Here is a 17967-nt window from a genome sequence, read left to right on the forward strand (position 1 = left end):
TAGTCTCCTTTTTAAGCCAATATATATATATATATATATATATATATATATATATATATATATATATATACAATTAAATCACAGGTCAAACAGACATCATGACCCTGCTGTGTCAAGTGTGGCCCAGTGTATTGTACAGGGGCCCTAGTCAGCATAAAAAGTCATCTGAGCAGTAGTGTTGTTAAAAAAAAAAAAAAAAGAATGTGATACAACAGTCGTACCATCTCAGATATGTGTAGCAGGATTAGCTCAGGGATCATCGTCTCCTCAGATAGAGGAGTACTTTTTGGCACAAAAATGAAAGTCCAGTCCAGCCAAGTATGGTGCAACTGGCCGCAACCAGTAAGGTTTGTAGTCTCCCTGCTCTTACTATAAAGAAAGCCTGCATATGACTGTGCTAAAACCCTATTTCCTCCACATGTAGGGAATGCCCCTTGTCATAGTTGGGGTACGTTCAGATGGCGGAAAATGAAGAGGAAAAAAAAAAATTAAAAAATTCCTCTTCATTTTCCACCGCTGGCATTTTCGTAGTCAGATGCTGATGCCCAGATGAATAGGCCTAATCAGCAGGGAGTCTCAAGCTGCGGAATCTGTGGAAAAATCGAGCAGGAAGCTTCTTTTTTTTTTTTGCATCCTGCTGCGATCTGTCCAGGAAGAATCTGCCCCAGATTCGGGGGCAAAATCCAACACCCAATCCATGGCAAATTCCGCCATCTGAACATACCTTTACAGACCTAGGTATAAAGAGATCATTGAAAAATCTCTGTACTGTATGTTTGTACATTGTTATTAGGCTGCTCCTAAGTTTTATAACCTGTCCTTATAGTCTGATCTTCCCATCCCGTTTATTACCTTGATCTGAATTTATTGTATATAGGTGTGAGCAAAGTGGGGGATGACCACCGTCCCTATCTGTTCTTCCATCCACCTGTGGTCTTTCCCTGTGTTGACTAACAATAGACTCCCCCAAATATGTAAGCACCCCAACTGGTACTTTGCAACAAATTGCAGACCATTCTGACAGGTTTATCTCCTTTATTTAGTACAGTGCCCATGACCTGAGAGTGCAATGCAGCAGGCAGTGAGAAGATACTGAGGGTCCATTCACACGTAGGAAAATGGTGAGGAATTTGGTGTGGAATTTCGGCGCTGAGAAAAAAGCCTCCCATTGAAGTTAATGGGATGCTTTTTTTTCGGCGCTTAAATTCCACACCAAATTCCTCACCATTTTCCTCTGTGTGAATGGACGTTGCGTTCGTCGCTCATATGGCTGGTGCACTAACATCAGTAGTTATGTGTGTCTGCAGCGGAGTATGATCTGAGTGGTGAGAATTGGAGTGGTAGAAGCCATAGCAATGGTGAAATAGTGGGGGAATTTAAAAAAAAAAAAATCTAAAAGCTGCATATAATGTAGTCTATTTCTTTACATTACAATTTTTCACGCTTGGATATTTTTTTTGAAAAATTGCAGAACCCATATAACAATTAAATGTGCAAAAAAGGTTAAAATGTAACTAAAAGCAACAAAGCATAATCCAAACAACTATATGAAGAAAGGTCCAGCATATGGTCCAGCATATGGTTTTACTCCCATGTATGTCCAGATTATCAAATACAGTCCTATGAAAAAGTTTGGGCACACCTATTAATCTTAATCATTTTTAGTTCTAAATATTTTGGTGTTTGCAACAGCCATTTCAGTTTGATATATCTAATAACTGATGGACACAGTAATATTTCAGGATTGAAATGAGGTTTATTGTACTAACAGAAAATGTGCAATATGCATTAAACCAAAATTTGACCGGTGCAAAAGTATGGGCACCCTTATCATTTTATTGATTTGAATTCCCCTAACTACTTTTTACTGACTTACTGAAGCACAAAATTGGTTTTGTAACCTCAGTGAGCTTTGAACTTCATAGCCAGATGTATCCAATCATAAGAAAAGGTATTTAAGGTGGCCAATTGCAAGTTGATCTCCTATTTGAATCTCCTCTGAAGAGTGGCATCATGGGCTACTCAAAACAACTCTCAAATGATCTGAAAACAAAGATTGTTCAACATAGTTGTTCAGGGGAAGGATACAAAAAGTTGTCTCAGAGATTTAACCTGTCAGTTTCCACTGTGAGGAACATAGTAAGGAAATGGAAGACCACAGGGACAGTTCTTGTTAAGCCCAGAAGTGGCAGGCCAAGAAAAATATCAGAAAGGCAGAGAAGAAGAATGGTGAGAACAGTCAAGGACAATCCACAGACCACCTCCAAAGAGCTGCAGCATCATCTTGCTGCAGATGGTGTCACTGTGCATCGGTCAACTATACAGCGCACTTTGCACAAATAGAAGCTGTATGGGAGAGTGATGAGAAAGAAGCCGTTTCTGCACGTACGCCACAAATAGAGTTGCCTGAGGTATGAAAAAGCACATTTGGACAAGGCAGCTTCATTTTGGAAACAAAAATTGAGTTGTTTGGTTATAAAAAAAGGCGTTATGCATGGCGTCCAAAAAAAAACAGCATTCCAAGAAAAACACATGCTACCCACTGTAAAATTTGGTGGAGGTTCCATCATGCTTTGGGGCTGTGTGGCCAATGCCGGCATCGGGAATCTTGTTAAAGTTGAGAGTCGCATGGATTCCACTCAGTATCAGCAGATTCTTGAGAATAATGTTCAAGAATCAGTGACGAAGTTGAAGTTACGCCAGGGATGGATATTTCAGCAAGACAATGATCCAAAACACCGCTCCAAATCCTCAGGCATTCATGCAGAGGAACAATTACAATGTTCTGGAATGGCCATCCCAGTCCCCAGACCTGAATATCATTGAACATCTGTGGGATGATTTGAAGCGGGCTGTCCATGCTTGGCGACCATCAAACTTAACTGAACTTGAATTGTTTGTCCAAAATACCTTTATCCAGGATCCAGGAACTGATTAAAAGCTACAGGAAGCGACTAGAGGCTGTTATCTTTGCAAAAGGAGTATCTACTAAATATTAATGTCACTTTTCTGTTGAGGTGCCCATACTTTTGCACCGGTCAAATTTTGGTTTAATGCATATTGCACATTTTCTGTTAGTACAATAAACCTCATTTCAATCCTGAAATATTACTGTGTCCATCAGTTATTAGATATATCAAACTGAAATGGCTGCTGCAAACACCAAAATATTTAGAACTAAAAATGATTAAGATTAATAGGGGTGCCCAAACTTTTTCATAGGACTGTAGATGATATAGTTTGGCAGAATGTTTTATATACTTATATCTGTCCCTGAATGTTATAGTAAATGTAACCCTTTACATCCTTGGAGACAAGATTCTATTTAAGAACACATAGCCAGAAAAAAAGACTCCAAAATGATTCCAGACAGTGAAATGTTCTTTTATGGCTGTTCCACATTGTACAGCCAGACAATGGTAAGAACCTCCATGTGGGCAAAGTTCAAAGAGCCGAATTTCTTAGCGATGTTGTCAGACAGGTGAGTGGTAATTGTGGTTATCCTAGTCTGTTACTGGTATGTCTGCACTTAGTAATGGGAACATATAATATAAGGATGTAACAGTCTGTAATCTGCAGGTTTGACATCTCACTTGTAATGCTTTAAATTAGGATTGAGCATGGGAGGAGACATTGCGGTCCTCACTCCTACAGAAAAATATGTTAAAATCTTATATCTGTGTAAAGGGTAAACTGTATGCACTTCTGTATGTAACTATTATTGTCAGCCATATGTCCTGTTTTTATTGCTTTTTTTTTTTACACTGTAAACCTTCCTCAAGCCATAGTATTATAAAAGTCCATGTCCTGTGCCCTATAAATATACCAGACTACTTCCTCTTCGACATCTTTATTTTTATAGATCATTTCTACAGTTTTTTGGGTTTTTTAAATGTAGATTGTGAGCCCCATATAGGGATCACAATGTACATTTTTTCCCTATCAGTATGTCTTTGTAGAAAGGGAGGAAATCCACGCGAACAATGGGAGAACATACAAACTCCTTGCAGATGTTGTTCCTGGTGATATTCGAACCCAGGACCACAGCACTGCAAGGCTGCAGTGGTAACCACTGAGCCACCGTGTTGCCCCCATTTTTACAGTTTTGTGTCAAAAATATAAAGTATGACGCTCAGCATGAATAAGCAGACTGATCATGTCTTACACTAGAAGGAGTCAAAGCATGCTAGCTGAAGGCTATCTCTACGGGATATGACAAGGCTGAGGTGTGGAGCAGGAGGGTCTAGGTTTACTGTGTGTCATCACTTCATAGTTATGAGATATGACAAATGGTAGTCTGGAGTGCAAATGTTTATCTGTTATTGAAATACTCTCCATAACTCAGCTCTATCCTCTGTGTAGTGGCCGTAGCAGTTTAACAGAGCTGTCCTTTGTGCTCCATTGTTTGTGTTTGTTCTGGTGGCTGCTGAGAACAGCTGATCGGTGGAGGTGCTGGGTGTCACACCTCCACCTATATGATGTACAACTAGTCTGTATTCTGTACCATTTCTGTGATTTATTTTGGGACATATGACCCTCACCCATAGGGCTTACAATCTACATTTTCCCTATCAATATGTGTTTATAATATGGGAGGAAACCCATGCAAACACGGGGAGAACATACAAACTCCTTGCAGATGTTGTCCTTGGCAGGATTCGAACCTAGGACTCCAGCGCTACAGTGCTAACCACTGAGCCGCCATGCTTCCCCATCTTGTATGGTTTCTGATGTAGTCTACAGGGGCATGACAGCTTAAGGAGAGAAATAGAGATGATCGGTGGAATCAGGCATCTAGGATTTCATGTGCTGCTGTGATGTTTCATTCGCTGGCTGTAGTGCTCACTGGGAAGAGTACTATGAACGTGAGCCAAAATTGAATACGTGTATCGATACATCCTATTATTTGGGGATCTGACCTCTGCATCCCCTACAGACATCAGCTACTTAAAGTGACAGCAATGCTCAGGTGGACACCATTACCCTTCACAGGCCAGTGACAACACATTCATCATTCATTCATCACATGGCCTGTTTGCACCTCAGTCCCATTGAAGTGAATGGGGAAGAGCTGCAATACCAAGAACAGTCCCTATGCAATGTACAACAGCTGCAGTACTCGGACACTTCAATTTCTTCAAACAGCTTACGCTGGGTTCACACCTGCGTTTGGGGTCTCCGTTCTATGGTTTCCGTCTTCTGCATGCCAGAAGACGGAAACCATAGACCGGGTCCGGCCGTGCGCGGCAGTGAGCGTTTTAGGCTCTCCGCCGCGAAACCGGATTTTTTTATCCGGACACAGAGTACTGCATGTCCGACTCTGTGTCCGGATTATAAAACCTGGTTTCGCGGCGGAGAGCCTAAAACGCTCACCGCCGCGCACGGCCGGACATCTCTCTCACCCATTCAAATGACTGGGTGAGAGAGACTCCTGCAGGTTTCCGTATCCTGCCTGTGTTTAAGGCAGGAAACGGAAACCTAAGTACGGAGTGCCGGGCCGCAGATGTGAACGAGCCCTTATTGTGGTGGTCCTGGGAGTTGGATCAGATATTGTTAACCGATCCTAAGGATAGATCATTATTATTTAACCGTCTCTATTGAACTATAAGCATAGTCAGATATTCAGGGTTACTTAGTTACATGGTAAATGAGATTGTATGAAGACACCAGTCCATCAAGTCCAACCTATAACCCTACAATCCCTTACAGTCAGTGGCGTAACTACCATAGAGGCAGCGGAGGCAGCTGCCACAGGGCCCGGGACATTAGGGGGCTCGGTGGCAGCCGCTACCACTGCGGGTTTTTTTTTTCTTTAATAGGCCGTTACGGGCCCTATTTACTTACCGATCCTGGCTGGGCCAGGATAGGTAAATTACACCACGGGCCCCACAAACACTAGCATTATACTCGGGGGTCTTTGATAATGATCGGAGGCCCGGGAGAGGTAAGAAACATAAAAAACACTGTTACTTACCTCTCCACGATCCTGCCAGGCCTCCTTCCTAGTTGTCTGACGTCTCTGACGTCACATGAACCCGGCCTGCGTTAGATATTAGATAGAATGCATACTCCTCACGTAGCCCCAGGAGCACCAGCACCGGTGAACAGTGATGATAGTATTTCCGGCGCTATCACTTAGTCATTTATGCTGGGCATTTTACAGCTCAGTTCCTCTGAAAATGACTTTAGGAGAAATCTGGCTTGCTGTTTTATTGGGCTGAGATCTGAGCTGCTTAGAGTAAAGCTCTGTAAACACAGGCATATAAGGACTGTGGGTGGAGAGGGTGTGCTGGAAGCCAAAATGCCTTTTAATCTACTATTTCATATAAGCACTAGGTTCTGCTTTCCCTCCAATTATTTTTTATGGAAAACATGATTTATTTGACAAAGACTCCGTATTTTGAAGTATTCATGGTATCTGATGCTTCCATTAACAGGTTCTCCAAGTGTTTAACAGGTGTGGATTTTCCTCCTCACACGTAGAAAGGGTGAAGATTTATCCCAGTTTTCAGGCTATAGAGCAGGAATTCAGAAAATAAAGCAGCTCGCACGTTTTATTGGCGACGTGTCAGCTCGTCTAGACTCTGCTGCTTTCTTTAACAATAAAATAGCAATAAATAAAATAATCCGTCCATTGTAAATGTGAGATGTGATCGCTACTACAGAGAGGGGCCCTAGGAAAGCTGATACCCAAACATTTATACAGTAATATCAAACACTGGTGCGTTCTGCAGCTGGCACGGGATTCTCAGGAAATATACCCCTGAGAACATATTCATGTATTCATGAGGATTACTATTTTACAACAGGTTTTAGCTTCAAAGTTGAAATAAATGTTTCTCTTTCTCGATATCTGTAGAATATCTCGTATGAAAGGGTTTTGCCCCAATGTCAGCTCTAGAATATCAGCCATAGCCAAATATACCTGGCAGTGGCATCCACATATTAAAAAATTATGTACACTCCGATACCTATTATAGTGAGGTGTTTAGCTCCACATTCTGAATAGAGAAGTGGTTGGAAAAGTGCACCCCATTCCATTCATTGCTGTAAGACCACCATAGGTAGCCGAGTTCTGTACTTGGGATGTCCTTGGCAGTCCAAGTTAATAAACAGAGTGCTTGTCCAACCATTGCACAGAGAGCTAAGCACCTTGTTCTCATGATCGATGGAGCCCTAGTGCTCAGACCCACATCAATCTGCAACTGTGGATAGGGAATATGTTGCTATGATTGGAAAACCTATTTAGGCTAAGGCCCCATGTAATGGGCTGCAACAAAAAAGCGGTGCGGGGAAAAAACATGGTCTAAACACATCACAGTTTTTCCTGCACCACTTTTCACAGACAGTCCACAGAGGTTTCCTGTTTCCATTATTCACTGGCCTAATGTCACAGGTCAATGCACAGTGAATGGGAGAGAAGTGTTTGCTACCACTATCGTTCCTCCCCAGTTCATCTACATCGATTAACAGCAATACGTCCCCAGTTACACAAGGCAATGTGATGCCCATAATATGCATATGTTATCCTTATGAAACATAAAGTCCGCTAATAAAAGCAATTGCTTCTTGGTTTGTCGATTGGCTGCACAATTGGGAATTCTTGTACCTGATAATCGTCCTGATTATTAATCATCTGATAGGATCTTAGAGGCCAAGCCGATTGTTTTATGTGTATGAGGTCTCCCTACTTTTCATTGATAAATATTGGGGGAAGGTGGGATTGGATACCGTATGTTGAATTTTAAAGCCCTTTCCTTTTGGTTTCATAGGACATAAACCAGCATCATTAAAGAGTTAACAGCTCACTCCACTCTCCCCATTGATAAACCATGTACACTCAACTAAGCTGAGTGTGCATGTGTATGGGGGATCAAGAGCAATAGCTGTCAGCAGAATGAGTATATGGCCAACAGTTATGGAAGGTGTTTGGACATCATAAACACATTATAGGTGAATGGTTTAGGCCTCATGTTCTCTGTTATGGAAACACAGCAGAAAAAAACGATGCATTTTACAGTACCATCAAAGTGAATGAGATTCTGGCTAATCCCAGCCACACATTGCAGGAAATAAAACCTTGCGTAAAGGCTGTGTTTTTAAAAACACAATTTTTCCTGCAGAAACACTTGCGTTTCCCCTATAGATTTAATAAGGGAAGAAAAACTGTAGAGGAAAAACTCAGCAAAAAAACGCAATTAAAAACGCTGCAGAAATAATATGTTGCGTTTCTACAGCGGTTTTGATGTGTGTTCTGCAACATGGGGCCTTAGCCTATAGCAGGTATCTGCTAATAGGTTTCCATTATAGTGTCTTTTATTTTGTATCTGATGGAACCCATTAGTAGTCAGTGGGATCCATCTGGAGCTGTGTATGTCAGCCATGAAATGGACTTCCTTTCCCATTTTTGTTTCTATCAGTCACACAACAGAAAACCCCAATGCAGATATGAACTCAGTCTTATATAAACTATTACCAGGTTCCCATGTAATTTGGGGTGGATTTTGGGGGCATTCTTTCCTTGGGTTTTCTCATGGGATTAAACACAGCACCTATGTAGATGTGAGTGGCTAGAAATACATGAATTTTTTCATAGTGTGTTTTTGCAGCCTATTCTAATCTGTTGCATTTCCAGAACATTTTACATTCTTGCTATTTTGGGTGCACAATGTTTGTACCTAAAGCGATCATGGTTTGTATATGATGGGTCGTATATGGTTTGTGTTTTCTCCTTTTCTGTGCATTATCCATATATACATTATCTGAATGCTGAAGAATGTGCAGATGAAACCATACAACATACATAGCTCATCCATCTGAATCTCTATGTTGGATCCTTTCTCCTGTAGACAGCACCCAGTGGTACCATAGATATTGTAGTAGGTGAACGTGCCTGGACCAGGCTACAAACTGTGAATGATCAGTGTAGCAGGATAGGACACCTATTGAATTACTGTAATGATGAATGGAGGATGTTACAGTCGAATGCCCTTTATATTAATGTGTAAGATGGGATTTACATCCCATTATTTTTTGGGCAATTGGATTAATTCAGATCTCAAGTAACAATAATAGCTGCATAAAAATGGCCTGTAGAGATGATTTTAGATTACACATCAAGCTCAGAACTAATCTGACGTGATGTGTCTTAGCTGACAAGATGGAGTTTGGAGATTGCTGTGAGTCTCTGTCAGTTGTCCGTATAGGAATGTCTTACCTCCCAACATCAGGCCACGATCAATATCTTCAAGGAATGATTTGCATCCTGTTGAAAGGCGGCAGCATCTACAGTTATTCTCAGCACATTGCACAGAATTGTAACGTGTACATTTCAAAGATATAAAGTATATCATGGGCAGACAGACAAGTATACAACAAACAATGGCAAATCGTACCATAATTTTCCTAAATAATACTAGTTTGTTTGCAACTTATGCTGAACCCCATGTTGAAAAAATATCTTGCGATTTGTAAAATCCACCCGGCTTGTATTTTATGCTGTACGATGTTGTAGTGTGCATTTGTGATCTCTGTGCTGTGAAACCAATGTCACAATTGTTTTCCATGACCCAAACTCACTACAGTCACACTGAACATACCGTATACAAGTTTGTGCTTGAGTTTATATGAGATTGTATCTCGAAACATCACAGGCTGTATGACACCATGCAGCTCTGACCCAATGTGAAAACTGAATCTGAAGGCCAGAGCTCCATGATATATCACGTGTCACAAGTGTATTAGGAAGTCACGCAATATAGCTGCAAAAAAGCTGGCCCATGTATGGCCAGCTTATCTCACTATAATAAATTTTGAGGAATACAATGGGGTTATTTTATGCCAGTTTATGTACAATGGCTGTTTTTGCACCAATTTTTTTTCAACTTTGGTGCATTTGCATGTAAATGCCACTTTCTCAAATTGTAGTGTAAATGGAAGTTGCCTCTCCATAATTTAATCCAGAAACTGATAAATTATAGTTGGTACAGATTTGAGATTGTAGCACATGGAGGGCAGGAGATGCAGCTACTCTATTAAGAGGTGATCCTCTTTTATCCTTGGTTCACATTTGTGTTTGGTAAGCCGTTCGGGGAGTTTGCATGGGGACCCCCTGAACGGACTACTGAACACATTTGCAAGCGGTGCGCAGTGAAAGCACACAGATCCCATAGACTATAATGGGGTCCGTGTGCTTGGCTCGAGATCTCTCCATGAATCATGCGGGCAGGAAAATAGATTGTGAAGTACTTTCTTGTTCCCAGCGGAGATCCCACGGCAAGCACACGGACCCCATTATAGTCTATGTGGATCCGTGTGCTTTCACTGCACACCGCTTGCAAATGCGTTCGGTAGTCTGTTTAGGGGGGTCCCCATGTGGACTCCCCTGAATGGATTACTGATGCAGGTGTGAATGAGGCCTAAGGCTATGTTCACATCTGAGTTCCCCCCAGTACTTTTTCCTATGCCAGTTTCAGTTTAAAAAACGATGGACCTCATTATAGTTGATAGGGCCGGCTGGACTCTATGTGTAACCGATGTTTTACCCTTTGTTCACATCTGCGTTCGGCATTCCTTTTGGGGAGTCTGCATGGGGACCCCCCCAAACAGAATACTGAACGCAACTGCAAGTGGTGTGCAGTAAAAGCACACAGACCCCATAGACTATAATGGGTCTGTGTGCTTGCCGTGCGCTCCCACACGAATCATGCGGGCAGGAAAGTAGTTTCCTGTCCGCATGATCCCTGCGGAGATCTGGTGGCAAGCACACGGACCACATTACATTCTATGGGGTCCGTGTGCTGTCACTCAGCGCCGCACCTCCCATGAGGCGACCTGAAGCGACCGCTTCAGGTGGCGCTATGCCAGGGCCCCAGGGAGGGCGGCATTTTTGCTTACCTAAGCCAGTCCAGGACAAGCTGTCCTGGACTGGCTTAGCAACGAGCGGTGGATTGGGGAGGCCACTGGAGCAGCGCTGCTCCAGCAGCCTCCCTTCACGCTCAGGCAGAGAGCAGGTCCTCTCCGTGCCTGCTCTCTGCCTGCGAACGCTGCGAAGCCCCACCCCCTTCACTTATCCCCGCCCCTCCACTATGTCTCGCCCCCTCCGCTCCGCCCTCTCCTCCGTGAGGGGGGGGGGGCGGCTTTCTGTCGTTCGCCTCGGGCGGCAAAAGGGGCAGGTTCACCCCTGCTGTCACTGGCACACCGCTTGCAGTTGCGTTCAGTATTCTATTTGGGGAAGGGTCCTCATGCAAACTGCCTCTCTGTTGTTTGTTGACTCTTGTGTGAACCTAGCTCTAATATGGTGCAAATGGCATCAAGACTAATGTAAGAAACACCAATCTTGTTAAATGTTCCTCATTAAACACCTTGAAAATCTCTTCAAAATCTCTCCAGTTAAGAGAATATCTGGAATTTTTCAAATTTATTTTTTAAATCGCCAAATGTTACGATTTCTGAGCAGTAGTAGTACCTACCTTTTTCCTTAGTAATGTATAATATATAATTTTTTGAGAAATCGGATCAAAATTAGCAATTTACTCTGTAGATTAATGTCTTACAACAAAAACTCCAGATGTAGCCGTAGCCGCAATAAAATCTAGTCTTATTATGTTAATGTATTCCATTTCTAATTTTCTTTTATTGTCCCATAGACCGCAGATTATGACATTTACTCTACTACTATGCTGAGTGACGTGTTCATGGCACTCTCCTGAGATAGAGGAAACCTCACCTCTTTCTCCTCTTACCCAATGACTTTGCTGAGTTTTTTAAAGCTCCCTTTCTTTTTCTCTCCTTGTCTTGTTATGTGACAGGTCTGTGAGTGGCAGTGAGGAGGAGGGGTAGGAGGCTGGAGGAGGCCTGAGGACAGCTCTGCTGGGCGGGATCATAGCCACAGCACTCTGCAAACTTTTGTAACCTTCATTTACTCAGTAAATATCCAGCACAGCACACCGTGCTCCAGATCCACTCTGCTTTGGATTACAAAAACCTGAGACAAGAAGTCGGAAAAGGAAAAGAAACAGCATCTGGATTATTATACAAGGGAAGCTCAGAGTACTGCCAGGCTTGGCTATGGGGACCTGGACATGGCTCTTTCTCCTGGGACAAACACTGGCCACTATCCTGCTGGTACAATCTGAGGATGAAGCCGTTCCTAGACTCACCTTGCAATATGGTAAGTTAAAGGGTTAACCCAGGCATGAAGGGGCCCCTGGCCATGATTCCTGCTTGTGCAGAGGGAGGAGGATCACTTTTTACAGGGGATAGCTGCTACACAACTTGTCAGGTCTCAACTTCTACTACAGTATTGTTTTACCTCTATTTGTTCTATAAGATTTGTTATTATTCTACAGTTTGTTACATTATTATTGTGTGTTTGTAAATAACATGTCAAGTGGCCATAAGTCTATAGTAAGTTAATGATACACAGATACATATACGTGTTGTCACTTTATTACACCACGAAGCTGCCCAGGGGCATAACAGTTTGTTAAATCTGTAGGGCAAACAGCGAGCCCTCCCAACAATAGGAATTGTGTCTATGGCAACAGAACAACCAGATACTATCAATTAAAAGCCTTGGAATCATTGGAACAGATTGAATCCGACTTGTTGTCAGACTTGTGTTGGTCAGTGTCATGAATCATGGCGAGGCACATGCTGGTGATGGATTTCCAACAGCAGATCAAGCACATATGGCATCCCCTTTGCCAATTGTAGAGCTTGTCTACCTAAGATAAAAAAAGTCATCGTCTTCAATCAAGTTATAAAAATTCTGTTCAACTCTGTTTTACTAATACAGTTCCCAGGATATTGCAACTAATATGAGAATGTGACCCAACTTTCTTGGGGTATTAACTGGAAAATCTTCCTTGTAATAATATGGGAGAGGGGGATGTATCCTGCAATAACTACTACATTACTGTTTAGGAAATATTGGTAAAAATAATAGACATATTTAAGACGTCTAACACCTTTACTGAAGACCACAAAGGATCTAAAGATAAATTAAAATCAATTAAAAAAATAATTCACTTTTTCTAAAGCCAGCCTACTCTGCTGTTCTCTGGCGTTAAAGGGTTTTCCCCGTCACCCTCCTGTGACCTCAACAAAGTGTAAACTGGATCTGGTAAAAATCTACTTTAAACAGTTCCTAGTTCCATGCTGCATAGATCAGGTCCATGTTTACAGTAATGCACAGACATTGCCTCTGGTCTGATGACCTTTGCTATGTTGTTGTAAGGGATGATAAGAGGAGCCAGAACTCACTGCCCCCTGCTGATGTAGCTGGCACATTAACCCTTGTACAACTTGATTCTAGCCGACAAGTCGAGGATTAGTTTGGCAACCGCTCAAAGAACTTTTTTAATAAATCGGCCAACAACCACAAAAGCCGCACTAAGATGATGGATGCATTACATTGACAGCTGGGTGTATAATATTAAGGCTGTTGTAAGTAACAAGGTATATAAGTCTACGTGTTACCATGCGAATGTTACAATGAGTTGCCTCTATTTTTTTTAATTCAGCTTTTTTTTTGTTTTCTATTTCAGGGAAAGCTGGGTGACAGCCCCTCTGACACAGAGTTGTGTCTTTAATGTCAGATCTCCTGATCGACAAGTTATTCCCCTGCCCCATATCCCTCAGCAAAATTGAAATACAGAACTTAAGGGAAGATAAATTACAAAAAGCTGTAACGGTGGGGATTCTGGTTGTCACCCAGCTTTCCTAGAAACAGAGATCACTAAGAAGCAGCGTGACAACTTGACAGATTAGGGCGACTCCAGGACTGGAGTTTTCTTTTGGCTCTTCTGTGTATTTGTAAAGTCCATCTTAACCCCGCAGCATTATACAGAACAGTGAATCACTCCTGCAACTGCTGACACGCAGAGTGACGTTGCAGGCAGGAAGTGTACGGTATTGATGAGACCTGGCACCTCAGTTTCACCTGTCATGTTTTTGCGTGAGGAGCTGTATATCAGTCAGAGGTATTATGACCTTTGTGATATAACTGGTTTTCAGCTGTCATAGTTTTATCGCTGTATATGCCTAGCTAAGGCTACATTCACATCTGCATTCAGATTTTAGATGTTCTGTTCCATCATAGGGGTATGTACTATAAAGGGGTGCTTTAGGTTTCTGTCATGGTATCTGTGATTTTTCTGGAATTGTAAGGTTAAGGCCCCATGTAGCGAGCCGCTGCTGAAAACACTATAGCGGAAAAGCATCATGGTTTTTTTTTTGTTACTGCAGTGGTTCTCACAGAAAGTTTATCCTTCCACAGAGATTTCCTTTTTGCCCCTCTTACACCTGCCATTTTCTGTAGGTATAATTGACATGCAGCAATTTGTAAAAACACTAGCATTTTTTAAATCGCAGCAATTCCGCTGTTGATATTTTTCTGCACTGTATGGACGGTATTACCGAGAATCTTATCCACTTTGCAGGTAATGTAAAATGCAGCATTTTTTGTCGCATCATTTTCCAGCCTAAGGCCAAGGCCCCATGTTGCGGGAATGCAGCTTTTTTTGTTGCAGGTTTTGCTGCGTTTTTTTGAGCCAAAGCCTGGAGTGCATGGAGCAGAAGGTAGAAGCATAAGGGCCCCTTCACACGGAGTATACGCTTGCTGATTCTGAACGTGTAACACGTTCCGAATCAGCAGCGTTAAAACAGATCCCATTGCTTTCTATAGGAGTCGGCATATGTGCGCTCCCCATAGAAATGAATGGGCTGCTTTGTTCCCTATTGCTTTCAATGTGATAACTGGTGTTATCAAAGCCAGTCTTCACATCCCCTGCACTGGAGCAAGGGGCGCCTCCTTTATAACAATGCACAGTCCACCTTATAAATGAGGCGTAACCTCCACTGGGCCATACATCTGGAGGGTAATCTACCTCAGCAGATAGGTGGCAGAGATGTCCAATATAATTTACGCCAGTATTTTGGTATAAATGATATGCCCCATTTTCATCAAAGGTTGTGCCTTTTTTTTACACCAGAAAATACTAATAAAAAATCTTCTCCATTGCCTTTATGGGAAACTTTGGAAGAGGCTATAAGCTGGCCATACACATTAGATCTGTATCAGTTGAACCCACCACTTTTGACAGGTTCAGTCAACCAACTAATGTATAAATTGGTGCCTACGCCCCCCCCCCCCCTGCTCCCCCACTCCGATTGCTGATGTCAGAGCAGATAAGGATTGGGCAATTGGATTTTAAACATCCCCATCCTTATCTGTTCTGGTTTCTTCTCAGGGAGATAAGTCATTGTGAGAGGAATCTGGCAGCAGCATTCTCCCTTCTCTCTTCTCCCAGTACATGCACCACTCAGCCAAGCCGAGTATGCATATGTATGGGGAAGTCAGGTGAGATATTCATTTTTGCTGACAGCTATCTAAAGTGGATGACCATCTATACACAATAGATGGTGAGTCAGGTAAACGCTGTTTGTCTGGTGTGCGGGAAACAAGGTATACAGTATATAGTAGCCTGTGCTAACACACTAATAACACTGAATATTCACCTTCATAAATACTGATGGGTCCCTTGAGTGCTATAATGAGCAGCAGAATGTCTTAGCCTAGCATACACTGCAATATTTCTGAAGATTTGAGGTTTTCCTCAGAGACTATTGTGAATGTTATTACCTCATTATTTATGTATTTGCAGGGATTTATGTTTTTCCATAGTTATTATATGTGGAAGAAGTCTCTGTAATGCACGCTGCCCATAATGGACTAGCAGAGTTATGGTAACTGATCAGATAATTCGACCATTTTTCCAAATTATTGGTCATTTTTGTTGAATATTTGTTGGAGCTTCAGGAACGTTACATTTTGTGTGACTGGCTCAGTAGGTGGTTTATTTTAGTCATGTCCTATATTACTATAAACTTTGATGAATCTGCACTTGTATATTAAGCCAAGACCCCACATAGCGATTTGCAGCTAAAGAAAAGTAGATGAAAAAAAGCAGCAAAAATTTAATAATTTTTCAAAGATTTTCAGCTTGTTTTTTTCCAATTGCATTTCTGGAAAGGTAAAAGAACGTTGCATTTCCAGAACATGGGGCCTTTGCCTAAAGGAGTCATTCTAGAATTAACATTTATCACTTAGGCTAAGTCTACACAACAATTTTTGGCTACGACTCCCATCGCCGGATCACCTTGCAACTCCTTCACTTATGAAGAATGCCAAGACCGTGACTTCAAGTCAAACATTATTCAGCTTTATTTTGCATCTAGAAGTCACAAAACTCTTAGGACGGGTTCACACTGAGTATTTTGGTTTGTAATGTGGAACGTAGACGCCGCGGGAGCTTTTGCTGGCCGTATACGCTCCCATTATTTTCAATGGGAGCCGGTGCCGTATACGCCGTGCTATTTTGCGGCGCCGCGTACGACTAGCTTTATAGTAGCTTGGACGATGCTCAGCGTACAGCAGGCACAAGCCGTATCTGTAGACAGATGCAAGAAAGACACAGAAAAATGAAATATTTATATAATCTCAATATATATAAAACACATCATGCTAGTGTTCCTTCTCTACGGTGGGTGTGTAATATCCCCCTGCACTCCACGTGAAGCAAAGCTTTTGTTTTCACGCTAGAGTTAAATTTATTATTATAACCTATCCAATGAAAACTTTGTACTCTGCAAAATGCTCTCCGCCTCCAGCAATACTAGTGCCAAAATGGAGATCTAATATCATTACCCTCGCCAATATTGGCTGCATAAAGCTGCCAGGTGTACAGACATACCATTTGTTGGTCCAAACTGGAAAAAACCTTTTTTGTTTTTGTCTGCTTTTTTTTTTTACATGAAAGACCGCGTGTCCATTGAGATGAACCTCGTGCCTGTACTTGCTGTTAACCTGTTTTGCAGTTCATGCTTTGATGTCTAAGGGTGCGGCCAAAATCTGCTTCTAATAAGGATCAGAGAGCAGCTCCACGTCCCTGGCCTGCATTGTAAATCAATCTGGATCAACTTCCTATCGTAAATAGTGGAAGAAGTCATGGTCCTAATTTTTTTCTTGTGATTTATAGAACAATTTTTCTGAGAGATTAATAGTAAACCAGCCAAAAAATGTGGTTCTCAGATCGTTTTGCATGAACATTTGGATTGGCCTTGTCCACGTATGGCAGGTCAGAGTTCTACGGATACTTGTCAGTGATCACAAATGATTCATGTTACCTGTGACCAACTGGGTTCTTACTACAAAAGCTATTTAGATTGCCCTATGACAGAATGATATTACCATGAAAAATGACATGTGTGAATCATCTATTGAAACTGGCCCAATCCTTGCCCTATAGTCATAGAACTATCACCGTTGATTTAGAAACTATATTTGTGGTAATGACTTCTTAGTTTACCATCTCTTAATGAAACTGAAGTATGAAGGGTTCCTCGAATCTTTATATGTGGCAGCAGTGTATAGGTTACCATTGGGGCACAGAATAGAGATGGTTGTGTGATATGTTTTCTAAGATGATATAGAAGCTCTGAGATTTTCATAGTCCTGGATCTGCATTTATTGTGAGCAATTTAATAACTTACTACAATTCTACATAATCGCCCCTAACTATTGGGAATCTGTTCCTTTTGGGACAGAAATACTGATTTAGCAATTAAATCCACATTATGATTAAAAGACTTTACAACTGAGTCGTTCATGATGTTAAGGATGCTGCCCTCTATAGGGTGGTGTACAGAGTGCACTCTGTTCTCCTAATTCCATCCAGGAGATTAGATTTGCATATTTTTTACCCATAATCCCTAGCGGAGCAGGAATGACTTGTAAGTCTCCGTACTGCTTATGTAGGCAAACACTCTCCCTAATGTGGACGAGTGCCCCCATACCCTGGCTAATATTAGGACTAGTATCTAATGTCTTTGGCTAGCATTAGGACTGCTATCCAATGTGTAGGACCAGTATTGTCCAATATCTATCCACTAAACATGAGGCGC

General features: G+C 41.9%; 1 protein-coding gene across 1 annotated transcript in view; it reads left to right on the forward strand.

The window, feature by feature from the left end:
• The window catches only part of SEMA4B (semaphorin 4B), a 186297-nt gene that overhangs the window by 125777 nt on the left and 42553 nt on the right, over positions 1–17967 (forward strand). The window contains exon 3 of the mRNA XM_075273318.1: positions 11811–12172. Coding sequence (XP_075129419.1) covers positions 12070–12172 — 103 coding nt within the window. The 5' untranslated portion in view covers positions 11811–12069. The remainder of the gene's footprint in view (positions 1–11810; positions 12173–17967) is intronic.

Source organism: Leptodactylus fuscus, chromosome 5 (genome assembly GCF_031893055.1).
Source record: "Leptodactylus fuscus isolate aLepFus1 chromosome 5, aLepFus1.hap2, whole genome shotgun sequence".
In the NCBI taxonomy this organism is placed as follows: Eukaryota; Metazoa; Chordata; class Amphibia; order Anura; family Leptodactylidae; genus Leptodactylus; species Leptodactylus fuscus.